The 14,864-nt window shown below is 38.1% G+C and overlaps 1 protein-coding gene across 3 annotated transcripts; it reads right to left on the bottom strand.

Annotated features, from left to right (window-relative positions):
• Positions 1-663: 663 nt before the first annotated feature.
• On the bottom strand, positions 664-14,535 carry CCT8 (chaperonin containing TCP1 subunit 8). 3 transcript variants are annotated; one of them, XM_044913691.1, is made up of 15 exons: positions 14,359-14,535; positions 11,318-11,387; positions 10,565-10,587; positions 9,118-9,267; positions 8,493-8,673; positions 8,321-8,382; positions 7,294-7,431; positions 6,044-6,222; positions 5,251-5,317; positions 5,086-5,173; positions 4,889-5,004; positions 4,287-4,358; positions 4,044-4,208; positions 3,614-3,733; positions 664-890 (listed from the first exon to the last, which is right to left on the bottom strand). In XM_044913691.1, the coding sequence occupies exons 1-15, from the start codon at positions 14,416-14,418 to the stop codon at positions 813-815; spliced, it is 1,569 nt and encodes a 522-aa protein (XP_044769626.1). In that variant the 5' UTR covers positions 14,419-14,535; the 3' UTR covers positions 664-812. The 3 variants fall into 3 exon arrangements, with proteins under 3 accessions (XP_044769626.1, XP_021533702.1, XP_021533703.1); XM_021678027.1 differs by having other exon boundaries at positions 10,565-10,644; positions 11,297-11,387; positions 14,359-14,534; XM_021678028.1 differs by lacking the exon at positions 14,359-14,535 and adding an exon at positions 11,490-11,553 and having other exon boundaries at positions 10,565-10,644; positions 11,297-11,387.
• Positions 14,536-14,864: the final 329 nt, after the last annotated feature.

The raw sequence follows: 14,864 nt of genomic DNA, 5'->3' as shown, positions 1-14,864 counted from the left end.
TCGTACTGCTCCCAAAATTCTTTCCAAATACCAAAAATATAAATTTTAATATTTTTTAAATATAAAACTTCAGTGTTACTCATAGACCTTACATAACCAACACAACAGTAGCCTGTGTCCCATAAAATCAGTTAACCTTTCATGTTTTTTCAAAACTCCTTACTGATCTTAAAAAATTAAGATCTACTTTATAAAAACTGACTTGCTTAATTTATCTCTATTACTAGATTTTCAGTTGTATTACAAGTATCTTTACATTCTACTACTGGACTGTATTTTAAGCTAGCTATTCAACAGATCATTCACTGGTACTACAACAAGCCCTCTCAAGTCTTAGAATTCCCAGAGCAGAGCTGTGAAAAAACTGAAATCCAATCTGGGAGACAGACTTCCTGTAAAGGGACAGATAGTAAATATTTTAGGCTTTGTAGGCCACTTAGTCTCTATCACTACTCCTTTACCCTGCCATTTCCTTACAGAAAGCAGCCATAGACCGTATGTAAATACACGAGCATGGCTGTGTTCCAAACGGGCAGCAAGCCAGCTATATATTGGAATTGGCCTCTAATTAAGTGGCTTGCCTGAGGTCCCACAGCTAATTTCATTACCAAGGTTGAGACAAACAGGTCATTCACGTCCAAGAACACTGCTCATCAATGAGGCTTTGATACCAACAACATGTTTATTGTATCATCCAGCTGAGGATAATAAACACAAAACACTTCTTAATTTAAGGAAAATATGAAAACATCAGGCAATTCCTAGACTACTACTACAAATGTAGTCTTCACCTATAGTAAAAACTAAGCCAGTCAATCATTTTGGTCATCATCCCAGTCTTTCTTCCCACTTGGAGGTTTGGGCCCACCGGCTGGTTTTGCCATGATGATCTGAAAAAACAAACCACAAGTACATACTTATAAACTCTACCTTTAAAATGAAGAGAAAGAATATTTTTCTGCTAGACTGATTCAAGATGAAGCAATCCTCTCAATATAAGCAAACTGTTACATACTGCATATGTATGAGACACTATCACAAAGTTGTTAGCTTCCAGCAATGCTTTGACGGCTCTTGTGGACATTAACAGCAACAAAATCCAAACGTTAGTGAAGGGCATTCTAAGACATGCACTTCAGTAACTCAATAACCCTAGCCAAATGTGAAAAATACCTGCATGCATTACTAATATAAATCAGTTTGGCACCTGATTTGCTATTTATATATGAAGTTCGTCTTGCCAATCATCTTTATCCCAATTTCCTTGTGGTTTAGGAGGTTTAGGTCCACCTGCCAGTTTTGCCATTATAATCTAAAGTGGTTGGTACATAAATAAAAATATATATAAAAGTTCAACACTGAAATTTTCTAGTACCTGTAAATGAAAACCACTCAAGTGGCAGGAAGTGCGTATTCATAAAATATTATCCAAATATGTAGTTTCCTGGTACCTTAAAAGAACACACCAAGAAGCCCCTAATTTTTCTAAAATGCACTAACCACCAAGTATGTTCCAAGTATAACCATCTAGCATTTTTAAAGGATTTATTTGGGAGAAAAAAGAGGGGTAGTGGCAGCTTTGGACTCAAATTTGGGAGAATCTAAATTAAATTAGCTGGCTTTCCTCAAAGTAGAACTCTCAAACTCTAATGTACATTCTGAATCTCTAACCTGAAAATAGTACTCATTGCTTCCCAAATTTATAGGACTAAGAGATCTTTCTGTAGAACATCAAGGGGTCTTGCTTGTGTCTCAAGCAACACAAACCGTAAAACATCTTCACTACCACTTCCAGTAGATTCAACACCCCTTTTTTCAGAAGCTTCTACAGGAAATCTAAACTTGAAATTCTTCATATAACATTTCACTAATTGAGGTTAAATTCAGGCTGAATTAAAGGTATTAGGTACAGTTTTAGAATCTGAGTGTAGCTTGATAAAACCAAACATCTCAGAACAGTTCTCAGCCTAGTAGGCATCAATCACCGGAGAGCTTATTTAAAATAGACTGCTGGGCCTTCCTCCCAGAGTTTCTGATTCAGTGGGCCTGTTAGGGGCCCCGAGAATTTATTTATATTTTTAGCAAATTCTTAGGTGATCTTGATGCTGTTGGTTTGGGGACTATAATTTCAGAACTAGTGAAACAAACATCTGAACAAAGATGAATCCAGCCCCAAGTTTTTCAATACTTAAAACTTGATTCGCAAGTCCCTTAAAGAGTACAAGTTCATTATAGTAACAAACTGGTTACTGATAGTCAGATGGGTTCTTCAGATATTTGAAAAAAGTCCAGAGACACAACAATCAACATCCCGCTCTACAATAGAACAAAACACAGGCATCCCAGTTTAAAACCAAAATTGAGAAGTGCCTCTGTGATCAAGGCACTTGGGTTATTAGTAATAATTACTGTCTCACTTGGATAACTGACATTTAAAAAGTTCCTCAGTTAAGGAACTCCCACTATTAGAATTCCAGTTTACCTCATGCTTCAATGTACTTAGCTTCTCCTGTCCCCTTCTATTTTTAGTATAACTTTTAGAAAAACCATTTTCTTCGGCCTGCACTATTTGAGAACTCCAAAACCATATTCTACTGGAAACTACCTGATACACTGATATAAACACACCCTATTAATAAATCCAGGACATGAACATCCAATTTGTTTATCTCCAGTGAGGTGAAACTGGATATCCAGTTCCATTTTTTGTCATCTCAGGACCAAAAGTAGGAAAAAAGTTCTTATTTCTACTGAGGTGTAGAATGTTTTAATTATCAACAACTAACCGGTCCTTGTTATGCTTAGAATAAGTCTAATCTCCTCTCCATTAATTTCTACTTATAACTTGTTTCTCCCAAGATTAATTTGGCATGATTTTCACCTAATGGATTTATAACCATGCCCCTCACAATTACAACTTTCTATTAAGTACTTAAAAATAACTCACTGCTTAACAAACATTTCTAGAATTCTGAAGGAAAATGGATTTCAGAAAACACCTTTTGAAAAATCCCCTTTGAATTCAGGCTCATATCTGAACCTAGAAGAGTTCTTGACCATTTTCCTCTTTGCCACAGTATCCTTCCCACCACCCCCTGCAAAAAAATTGGCAGAAATACTATGATTTTTGACACTTTTCTTTTAGTTCCTCAAAACAGTTTAGCAGGAAGAATTCTATGCACCTAGGTTCTAGCAACTCCATGGACAACTAGAGGCTCCACTTTCCTTAAAGTTGGGGCGTGCACGTGCTTCAGGGCTTCATGGGCCTTCCACATGACACAGTGAACTCCCGGAGTTTCCATGTTATTTGTAGAAAGGGGTTCCTAGGCTAAAAAATGTCTGAAAACTATGAACTTGTTTTATCCATTCCAGTTTAAAAATGGCAAAGGTTTCTTTCACTGAAAAGATACTCATTTATTTTAGCTGAAATATACTAAATACAATTTAAAACTGTAACAGAAAAAACCCCGAACTTTTCTGGGGGCACTTTAGCATCTCTAAGATGAAAAATAAAGGAATATGCCTTTGGCTAGAATAACCAGTTCAATGAAAATACACTAATGAACCATATGAAAATTAGTACTTTTAAAGATCAAAATTTCTCGTCACTCACCTGATCCACTCTGAGTACAGTGACGGCAGCATTCGTAGCCAGTTTGATAGCCCAGTATTTTCCCAAGTAAGTGTCTAGAATACCAGCTTCCAACATGTCCTTTACAGCAGGAACTTCAGCCTGTTAGCACAAAAACAATTTTCCTTCTTTCACTTTAAATTGTTGAATGTGAAAATGTTTAGCTCAGTAATAAAAACACACGGCTCCTTATGTAGAAAGTTGCCAGATGAAAGTACTCTCCTACGCACACTATAAAACAAAGGTTATTTAAAGGAAATGTCAGACAAACTATGTCAAAGCTTTTGTTATGAAAATCATCTGCTTACAAATCAGAACATTTTCTGACTTTCCCTTTTAAACTTACTACTTCCATTTTTAGGTTTTATATTGACAAAATAAGTAAGTTTACAGTGTTTGTTTTTTCAAATACCTCAATATCTAATCCAACATTCTTATTTCCTTCTTGATGTACTGCATACAGTTTGGAGATGACTTCATTGGCCTTAACTCCAGAATTTTCTGCCAGTGCCCGGGGAATAGCTTCAAATGCCTCAGCAAACTTCTTAATGGCATACTGCTCAAGTCCAGGACATGTCTAAAACAAAAATGTGTTTAGCACTGTACTTTATTCAAGGAACACGACGAGAGTCAATTTATACAGAGAAAGCTATACCTCTCCATATGATGTGATCTGCTTGGCTAACTCAATTTCTGTTGCTCCACCTCCAGGGACAAGGCGTTTATCCTAGAATATGTAGGAAAAAAAAAAATTTACTAAGAAGCAATTTATAGTTTTCTAATCTTCTCAGATTCTAGTACTCCACCAGACTAGAGCTTTTAAATCAGGCATTGTTACACAAATTCTAATTACAAATTTTATAATAATGGAGTGACTTGGGCAAATTACCTTATAGTACATAGGGTCTGGTATATGAAAAGGGAGAACCAAAGTTAAGAATGGGAACAGCACACAATATACCTGCATTTCCATAGACAAAGCACTAAGAATAATGCTTAAGAAACTAAAGGTACATTTAAAATAAAAAACAACCATAAACTAACTTTTTCTAACAGTTAAAGTCAAAAGCCTTGCTTTGCCGCTTATTTTTTTTGCATAATCATTTCAGAAAACTATCATACTCATCAGCAACGGACACTTTGGCCTTAAGTAAAAAAGGTACTTTGCTTTTACATAAGCCATTCATTTTGAAGTTCTCTGCCAACTATGTTTGAAACCTTACAAATTACTAAATTCAGAGTACTGCTAATACTGACCCTTGTGAGAACTTTGAAAGTATTAACACCATCATCTACTGCCCTTTCTATATCATCCATCAGATTGTCTGTAGAGCCTCGAAGCACTATGGTGGAAATGGCACCATCTTCCTTTTCTGTCAAGAAATTTAAATATATTAATACAAGCAAATGAACACCCCATACTTACATAAACATACTTGACCATTTCTACATACCATGCTTAAAAACCACCACCTGTGTGTCTCCAACTTCTGAGAGGTAAACACTGTCACAATGTCCCATTTCTTCAAGAACAGGAGGAGTCTAAAAGAAAGTGACTGTTATAATAAAAGTAATTCAAAAAGGTTCAACTACATTTTAATGTTGTCCAAAATACGTACCAATCTAGGAAGAGCTGTAGCACCGACTGTTTTACATAGCCTTCTGAGATCCCATTTTGAATTCAACCTTTAAAAAAACCCAGAGAGCTTAAGAGTTTTAATTCCATCAGATACCATAACACAATGCAGAGATGAAACAGGAAACTGTACACTAGTCCCCAAGTCACATTCTTGATTCTGAATTTAAGCTCAATAGGTATGGACTGCACATGTAATCTAGACATAGGTCTACGTAGACGGCATTATTCTAGAATTGGGGGAGTTCGAGCCTCACTAGAATGTCATGAATTATAGTTCTAAAACAGTAAGGCAGGCCTGGTATATAGAAAACTTCTGCTTCACTCTGGGCAATCACGAGAGCCCCAAGGAAGAGAAGAGATTTACACTGCATATTTGGTCAGGTGCTGGGAGGGGTGGGAATGGGTAGGTAAGTTGTCTCCTGTGCCTCATAAACGGGTTAATGGATTAGAAGTTACATTCCGGATCCCATACCCTGACCGTGTGCACCAGGCTTGAGTCTGGTCTCTCAAGCTGTGGCTTTTGCCTGGAATGCTTTTTCCTCTCCCTCTTCAAATACATCTGTTGATTGGTGCTTCAGCTCTCAGTATAAATATAAGTTAGTTCTCACAGGCGTTTCCTGTCCCTCTAGATCGAGTTAAGTCCTGCTATTATTTGATCCAATATCTTCTACTTGCCCTTTTTTAAGTCATGAATTCATGGTGTATTGAAGGTGTTCGGTGTTTCACCACCAAAAGGCTATTTACAATACAGGTTAATAGAATGCAGCTCTCACCTCACCAACATGATATTGTACTTGTTTGCATAATGAAGAGCCATGTCTGCCACTTTGCCACCGGTTACAATTACATTTGCACCGGTATCAGCTATTGCTTTGACTTGTGCATCCATGAGATTTTCTTCTCCCTTACTAAAATTCATCAATTCTTCAGCGGTCTTTATCAATACTGTTCCCTAGCAAAACAAGCAAGCACGCTCTTTAGAACCATTTTACTAGTTTGGTGTTCGACGTCATAGAGTATTATTTTACTGAATAAAGATTTGGCAAAAAAATAGGAAAATAATTACACACACATTATGAAACAATACAAAATGTGTATAAAACTTATAGAAACTCAGCTTACTGCTAGAGCCCCCCACTCCTAAAACTGATGCATTCTGCTCTTTGACAGGCACTTTGTAGAAAAGTTGGAGAAACACTGTTTTTTTAGATATATTGGGCAGGTGGTCTTGGCATTTCTTCTGACCAATGTCAATTGGTGTACCAAAATCACCACGTTGTGATTCTCGAAGTTCTTCTAAACTTTTCTAAAATGACTCCCCCTGGCTCATCTACAAACTGTGAAACTGTTTAAACCATCAACTCAGATTTTAAGAATTCTAGGGACGAAGACAGAAGTGACCTATAAACAAGAACTTCAAACTTCCTAACAATGTATTTTTAAAAACAAACCTATTATTTTCAAATTATATTAGCATGTTTGTTTCAGGATCTCAACTTCTAAATATACTAATGAAGAGCACACAGTACTCCTATTCCGTAAGCATTTTACTTGCTAAGCAAGTACTTACAGGAGTCAAGAGCTGTATATTAAAACATAAACTAGGGCGCCTGGGTGGCTCAGTCGGTTAAGCGACTGCCTTCGGCTCAGGTCGTGATCCTGGAGTCCCGGGATCGAGTCCCGCATCGGGCTCCCTGCTCGGCAGGGAGTCTGCTTCTCCCTCTGACCCTCCTCCATCTCATGCTCTCTGTCTCTCATTCTCTCTCTCTCAAATAAATAAATCTTAAAAAAAAAAAACAAAAACAAAAACTATACTGCTACCATTTCATGTTTCAAATTTAGTATATGAATTAGGTATCCAAAAAAGAACAGGAATCTGATTCTAAGAAATACAATCCTGCAATCTTCAATAATTAAGCAGTACAGCAATCTATACCTAAAAACTTAAGAATCATAAAACATTAATCTGAAAAGGCAGTGTCAAATTTTTACCTTTAATTTTAAGGTTTTGAAGTCTACATACCTTAGTTTCAGTTATCATGCCATCGAAAGGACAAGAGTACACTGCTATTTTCGCATTTTTGACAGATGTTATATCACCTTCGGTTTCCTTCTTAAAAACCATGCCATGTAATACTGAGGAGGAATAGATGCCAGAGCCCTAAAATTGAATACGAAAGTCATCCATGATCTCCTCAAAGTAACATCAAGGCTCAGTTGTTTATTTTGCATGTACCAAAAAGACCTGTTTCTAAATAAAGTAATATACCAAGGAATTGACTCCTGGTAATTAGGAGTGGCGTGGTGGGCGGAAAGCACATGAGTCTGCTTGAGGTAGAAATCACTCTGAGAATGAGCCACTGTTAAGGAGGAGGCGGGGGGCCTTCAGTGCACTGGGAGCAAGCAAAGACCGAGAACAATGGCTCTGAGCCATTCATTCTCTCACTCACCAAATACTTGGTGCCAATGGAGCAGGCACAGCTGTTAGTACTGGGGATAGAAGAGGGAACAAAGCAGAGTTTCTAATCTTACAAGCTTACAGTTTAATGGGGGAGGAGGAGGTAGTGCATGGAGTCAGAAAATGCACAGCATCTGTATAAATACACAGCAGGTATATTTATATAAGCAAACTCAACTGAAATTATAAATTTTACTATAGGAAACACAAAATTAAAAAATACTCTTATTTCAATACTAACATTAAGATGTGATTCTATTGTAGAGCCACAAAACTTCATCTCATTCGAAACTGGCTTCTAAGTTTATTGTTTTAATTCAGCACATATGAAAAATATAAGACGTAATATTTTATTTATACACCATTCTCAACCTTCAAGTTGTCATGGAGAGATGAGGACTTTACAAGGAGATAATACATCAACCTTTAAAATTTAACCTAATATCAAAAGTTACAAATGATACCTCAAAAGGCACAAAGTCCTAAATGTTCAAAACCTGGGGTAAAATTTAAGTTTGGATGAACACATTTTTCCTTTCTGCAAAATATAATTGACCTATGTAGACAACACTGATGCATTTTCTAAACTTACCAGAATCTTACAAACTCTGATGTTATCAACATTGAAATGGCCAGAATCAGGAAAAATAGACACTGTTAAGAAAATGAGACATATCAAAAGATACATTGCAACAACAGAGAAAATATCTTAGTCTCATTAAGACATTTTAATTTTGGAGCTTTTCATTTACTGATATACTCACCACATGCCTGAGCAATAAGCTTGGCCAGAAACACTTCATTACCATATTGTTTACTCATTATGGAGGTATGAAGCAGAGATGACACTTCATCAACATCTCGAAGAGTTTTTGCAGAACAACATACTAAATCAGGAAGAATCTCATGGGCTTTTCTGCAGGCTATTTCGTAACCTTCTATGACCTTAAAAATAAAGAGCAAAAACATTTCTTCAAAAGACATAATTTTGACATGACTTAAAAAATAGCTTATTTTGGTAACCCAAGGAATACGGGTATTTGTTTTCCAAATATAATGACAAAGTATATTTTCAGAATAGCATCAACGGCATAGCCTACTAACCAAGAGTTCAGGCTTTTGTGATGGCCCGAATTTGAATGCTAACTGCCACTTACAGATTTTTCTAAGTTTCCCTTTCCTCATCTAAAATAAAGTAGAATTTTAATAGGCCATACTCACAGAGTTCTTGTAAGAATAGGAGAAGATACTGCACGTAAGGCACATGTGCTCCAGGAAGTGGCACAAGTAAACCGCTCAACGTTAACTATTATTACAATGATGATTCTTACGGTATGTGTATATATAGGCACAAATTAAATAGGAGTACATTATAAAATGAACACTTGCCTCTGAAACTGACAGGCCAATTCTCAGCAGCTCTTCAGCTAGTTCTAGAAGGGCTCCAGCAAATACCAGAACAAAGTTTGTGCCATCTCCAACCTCTTGCTCTTGCATGTGAGAGGCCATTACAATCATTTTTGCGGCAGGATGCTGTACCTGGTAGAAGGGATTTGAATTTAAATATCAAAAACATTTGATCCTAAAAGCAACACTAAGTTTTTCATTTCCATTCCTTCTTAAATTAACAGACTCCAATCTCCCCGTGGGCTAAGTAACTCCATTCAGTCGTACTGCTATATATTATAGTGTGGTCCCAGGAAGACAATCCAAATCCCTCTGAGACTGTCAGCACAAATGCATCACTACAAATGAAAACAACTTAAAACTGCATCTTCTTTTGATGGTCATCTAGTACATACATCTTCACACATAAGGTTCAGAATATTATTACAGGCATAAATTAAAGATTTATTTGAGAGAGAGAGAGCAGGAGCGTGTGTGCATGCACAAGTGGGGGCGAGCAGAGGGAAAGAACCGCAAGCAGACTCCCTGCTAAACTGAAAGCCCAATGCAGGGCTCAATCCCTGGACCCTGAGATCAAGACCTGAGCTGAAATCAAGACTTGGACGCTTAACCGACTGAGCCACCCAGCTGCCCCGTCACTATGGTTTTATCAAGGCAATATTCCCACCATCCCTGAATAACTCCTGAGTCCATCTTAGTGTCCAACATTAACACTTACAATGACTAGTCTTCCCATAAACATCTTCTGGAATTAAATTTGTTCTGTTCACCATATTATTTTAAAAACAGACTGTTATTTAAGTAAGTAGAGAAATGTTAACATACCTACAGTTTCATTCAAAAAGATTAAGCTCTGATGCTTTAAGAGCTAAGTTCAGGAAAATTCCTTGAAGTTGAAAATATCTTTCAGCTACAAAGCAGCTAGATGAGGAATGGCTCTCTGATGTTCAGGTGCCAGACCTTTCTCACAACCCTGCCGGTAGTTATCTATTCTACAGACTCTGTAACATCAAAACTGTAGGTGAACAAAGCAAAATGCCACCAACTGTTTTATTTTCACAAAGCCAAAGAAACAGTTTTTTTTTTTTTAAACCACTGTTTTATGTATCAGCTATTTCTGCATTATGGAATAATTCACTTCAGTGTTCTACTCTATAGAATGAGACAAATACTCACTTTGATATGATTATTAGCAAATATGCTTTTATCACATCCAATCCTCCATAAACTAATAACTTGTGAGGTTTTTAAATTTAAGTGGTAAGATGTTAAAACTAAAGAGGACACCATAATTAGAAAAACTGATATAATAAACTTTGAAGCCGGGGGGAAAAAAGTCCCTTATTGTCCTAAGAGGTTTTTTCTATGTCAATATATACTTAATTTTTGACATCACCAAACATTCCTTGATTTCAAAGAAATAACTTACTTCTAGCTCTCTTAAAATAGTGGCTGCATCATTTGTCACAAACAACTTCTCCAGGTGGTTGATAACCATTTTGTTCATTCCTGAAAAAAAAAAGAAAAAAAAAAGTTAGAAAAAGAAATCCATTATCGCTCAAATCCTTCTCCAAATACCCAAGAAAACCTAGTCAAGAAATATAAGCTTGTATCTATTTTTTAAAATAACTATAAAAATTAGACACCTATTATTTACTCTTTAAAACTCTATTAGCCTAAATGCACCCCCATATTATTCCTGTCCTTTCTAACCTCCTAATGTTTATTAGGGAGGATGTCTATCTTCTCATATTTTTGTTCAATAAATGTAAATTACGGTAACATAAAGACCAAATAATCTACCTAAAAGTAGAGTTTTATTGCTTTCCATACATGTGTACCAATTAAATTCAGTTGATGGCAGGAGGCAAAAGAGAACTTTCTCCCTTACATTAGGTATCATCTCAATAGTGAAGCACCATAATTTTTCTATCCTCTCAATATGATAAAAAGTAACATTTTGATTCCTATTTTTCTAAAGAGACCTGAGTTGCTGGTTAAAAACTGAAAACACTACACTGGTGGCAATGAACTATGAAATTACTTCTGTATGGTAGTTAATACTCTCATTTTATGTATAATATTCCCAGAGTAAGTTTGAAGAAGCTAGTACATAAAATTCTATCACTGTATCTTTTAAAAACATGAATGTGGAAATTACCATTTGGTCCATATGCTGTACGAGTTGTTTGGGCAAGCTCCTTGCAAGCTTGTATGTTCCTATACACAGCCTCTTCTAATCCGGAAAAATGCTGTAAAAAAAACAAAAACAAAACCCCCTTCTGATTAGACAGAACAGTGAAACACAAGGATTTTCTTCATCTTAAAATGGGTATAATAATAATAGCACCTACCTACAGGACTGCTGAAAGAATAATCAAGCAAGGCTTATGGAAAGCATGGTGCTTGCTATTCATAAATGATCCAGAAATTTGCTCACTGGTTGAATAAAGTGACATTTTTAGGGACCACAGGTACCTGCTTACACATCAAAACATAAAGCCTATAATTTTTTTTTTCAAATGTAGTCAAAGTGCGGGGAAGAATGCTGTGATTGATCAGTGAATGCAGATGAGGTATTTCAGGTAAAAATACCTTTCAGTTTATCATTACTTTTTGACTCAATTTGAAAATATGGTATGAATATTTTTATTATGTTAGGAACCTGAGCATTATAAAGCCAGCAGTTTTCTTTTTGTTGGGAATTTCCACTTAACATACCTGCCCCCAAATGTTTAGTATACGGACTTCTGAATGCTTTTGTGAAATGGAACACAGTTCTAATGCATCCATACTGAAAAACTGCTGAATTGCTCACAATATGAAAATTCTCAAACTTTATACCGGACTTCTAAGAATTGGGATTTACTTGTGGCCTCAGATGGGTTTCATGAGCCTCCTGTTTGTTCATGTGAACATTTTTCTAGAGTTGCTATGCCTAAAATAGTAGTCATTAACCACATGTGGTTATTTAAATAGTTAAAATTAAAAATTCAGTTTCTCGGGATGCCTGGGTGGCTCAGTCGGTTAAGTGTCTGCCTTCAGCTCAGGTCATGATCCCAGGGTCCCGCTTCTCCCTTGCCTGCAGCTCCCCCTGCTTATGCTCATGCTCGCACTCTGTGACAAAATAAATAAAATCTTAAAAAAAAAAAATGCAGTATCTCAACTGCATTACCCACAGTTCAAGTGTTCAGTAGCCACATGCGGCTAGTGGATACTGTATTAGACAGAACTGATACAGAACATGTCCCTCATCATGGGTAGTTCTATGAGATGGTTGTGTTCTAGAGCATAAGGTGTGGCTTTTATAATATTCATAAAAGGAACTGTGATCTGCATAATGTTAATAACCATTACTTTAGAAGCAATATCTTCAGAGTCGAGAGCTGAACTTTTAAAATAGCACTCAGTCTGATCTTGCTTACATGCTGGCTTTTTCCCTCACCCATTCTCTGAGGAACAGCCATGTGATCATAATTCGGATCATATCAATGGTTTCCCATCACTCTTACGATAAAATGTAAAACCCTCCTTAGGGCTACAAGGTCCTATACGCTCAAGTCCTTACCTACAGCTTCTCTAAATTCATCTCTCACCATTCTTGCTTTCCCTTAATGAGGTTCAACCCCAGCACCTTTCTGTTTTCTTTAACAGGTCAAACTCATTTCATCCTTAGGGTCTTTGTACCTACTAGTTTCTCAGCCTGGAACACTGCCCTGTTTAATCTTTGCTGTTTCCTTTTGTCACTCAGTACTGAGCTAAGAGTTCTTTTTTTTTAAATTTATTTATTTATTTTTTTTTAAAGATTTTATTTATTTGAGAGAGAGAGAGTGAGAGACAGAGAGCATGAGAGGGGGGAGGGTCAGAGGGAGAAGCAGACTCCCCGCCGAGCAGGGAGCCCGACGCGGGACTCGATCCCGGGACTCCAGGATCATGACCTGAGCCGAAGGCAGTCGCCCAACCAACTGAGCCACCCAGGCGCCTTTTTTTTTTTTTTTTTTTTAATTTTATTTATTCATTTGAGAGAGAGAGAGAGCATGAGCAGGGGGAGGGGCAGAGTAAGAGTTCTTCCTTGAACATCTTACTTAATTGTAAGATGACCCTTCATTTTTTTCGGGGGGAGGCAGACTTTCTTACTTTCTGTCATTCTCTACTACAGTACTTTCTATCAAATCTTTTTTTTTAAACAATACTCTTTCTTTTATCAGTATTTGAAATTATCCTTGTCTCAAAAGAATAAAAACTACAAAAAATTTTCAGTCTCACTTTTTAGAATAGTCAATGTCATTACCAGCAAAGCTGTTTTACTAGGATTTACATTAAAGTATTTGATATACTCATGTTATCCCAAGTGTATTCTGCCAACAAAAACCTAGTTCCCTAACACTGTTACTGTAAACTGAACCACAATGATCTATATTTAAGTATTGGAAATTTGGGAGACAAACAAAGGAACACTTTGAACACAAGAGAGAAACTTAACAGTAGTATATCAAGATATTTTAAAGAACTTATGTTCTTGAAATGACGTTCACGATCTGACCACAAAACAAAAAGTTTTAATTAGTCCAGAGTTACACCTCAAAGCTACCATCTTTTGCTTAATTTAGAGAGCAAAGCAAGACCTGAGGGTTGGTTTTACATCAAACTAGCTAATCTAAGTTGGGACCAAAACCCATTTGAATTGAGAGTAACGTTTTCCCTACCATAACGAACTACTGCGAACGAACCGGGCAGCCCTCCCTCTATCCCTCATCTGAAGGAAAGCTGTCAAGGACCCTTGTCCCTCTCCTCGGATTACCCACACCTTGAACTGTGTCAATCGGCTTCGCGGTTCCCAAATCAATTTCACCTACGTTATTCGACTTCACCCTCAAAACACCCTTTAAGGGTGGAGAGCCAAATCAGCCCCGTTTTAGGGATGGAGGAAAATGCACTAGCTGCTTTCCGCTTGCCCGGCTAGGAAGCATAGTACACGAATTCTGTGGCCTTGCCCCTCTCTCGCCGCCTCTGCCCCTTCGACAAAAGTCGGGGAAGAACGGAAACGCCCGCCGGCCTCGGTGGCCGAGCCTCCCTACGCCTCCCTTTCTGGAATCTTCTTTTCCTCCGACCGCTGTGCCCGGGGAGCACACCCGGCCCGTTAGCAGGCCCCTCTCCTTCGCTCCGGCCGCCGCAGCCGTACGGTAACTCTCCTACCTCACTCCCGCTTCTTCCATGTCTTACCTTCGCCCCCTCCTTGAGCATCTGGGCAAAGCCCGGGGCCTTGGGGACGTGAAGCGCCATGGCCTCCGCAGGTAGCCGTTCACGCGCTCGCTCAGAAGATCCGGGAGGAAGCGAGGGGCACGCAAAGTCTCCTGGGGACGCAGCGTGCGGCGACCTCACGCTCCTCTTTTCTCTCCAGCTGGGCCCGCCTCTTCCCTGGCCGCCTGGTCTGAAGCCTCGCGAGAAAAAACAGTTCCTGCAGCCAGAACTGAGTTGATGATCCTCGATCACGTCGATCGATTGGGCCGATCGCAGAGCGCGCCCTCGGTCTTCCGGCTGGCAAACGCCCGGTCGCTCGCTGCGTTGTTAACCCCGTTGCTGAAACTCCAAGGTCGGGACGTTTGTTTTTTTTGCCATTTCTGACCTGGAACCCGCTCCTCTTAAGATTAACTTGCACGAAATCTTCCAGACCCACCCACAACATCAGGGCAGGTGTGCCTTTTTTCTCCGAGGCGGAACACCTGCTC

Source organism: Neomonachus schauinslandi, chromosome 1 (genome assembly GCF_002201575.2).
Source record: "Neomonachus schauinslandi chromosome 1, ASM220157v2, whole genome shotgun sequence".
Lineage (NCBI taxonomy): Eukaryota > Metazoa > Chordata > Mammalia > Carnivora > Phocidae > Neomonachus > Neomonachus schauinslandi.
The sequence above is the reverse complement of the archived record's forward strand: the minus strand, read 5'-3'. Positions and strand labels throughout refer to the sequence as shown.

Bases quoted from the DNA above. Each gene is read 5' to 3' on its own strand.
- CCT8 (XM_021678027.1), bottom strand. From the start codon at position 14,418: ATGGCGCTTCACGTCCCCAAGGCCCCGGGCTTTGCCCAGATGCTCAAG. The intron at 8,383-8,492 runs GTGAGTATATCA...TTTTCTTAACAG, and splicing joins GCTTATTGCTCAGGCATGTG to TGTCTATTTTTCCTGATTCT. The intron at 5,174-5,250 runs GTACGTATTTTG...ACTTTCTTTTAG, and splicing joins CTACAGCTCTTCCTAGATTG to ACTCCTCCTGTTCTTGAAGA.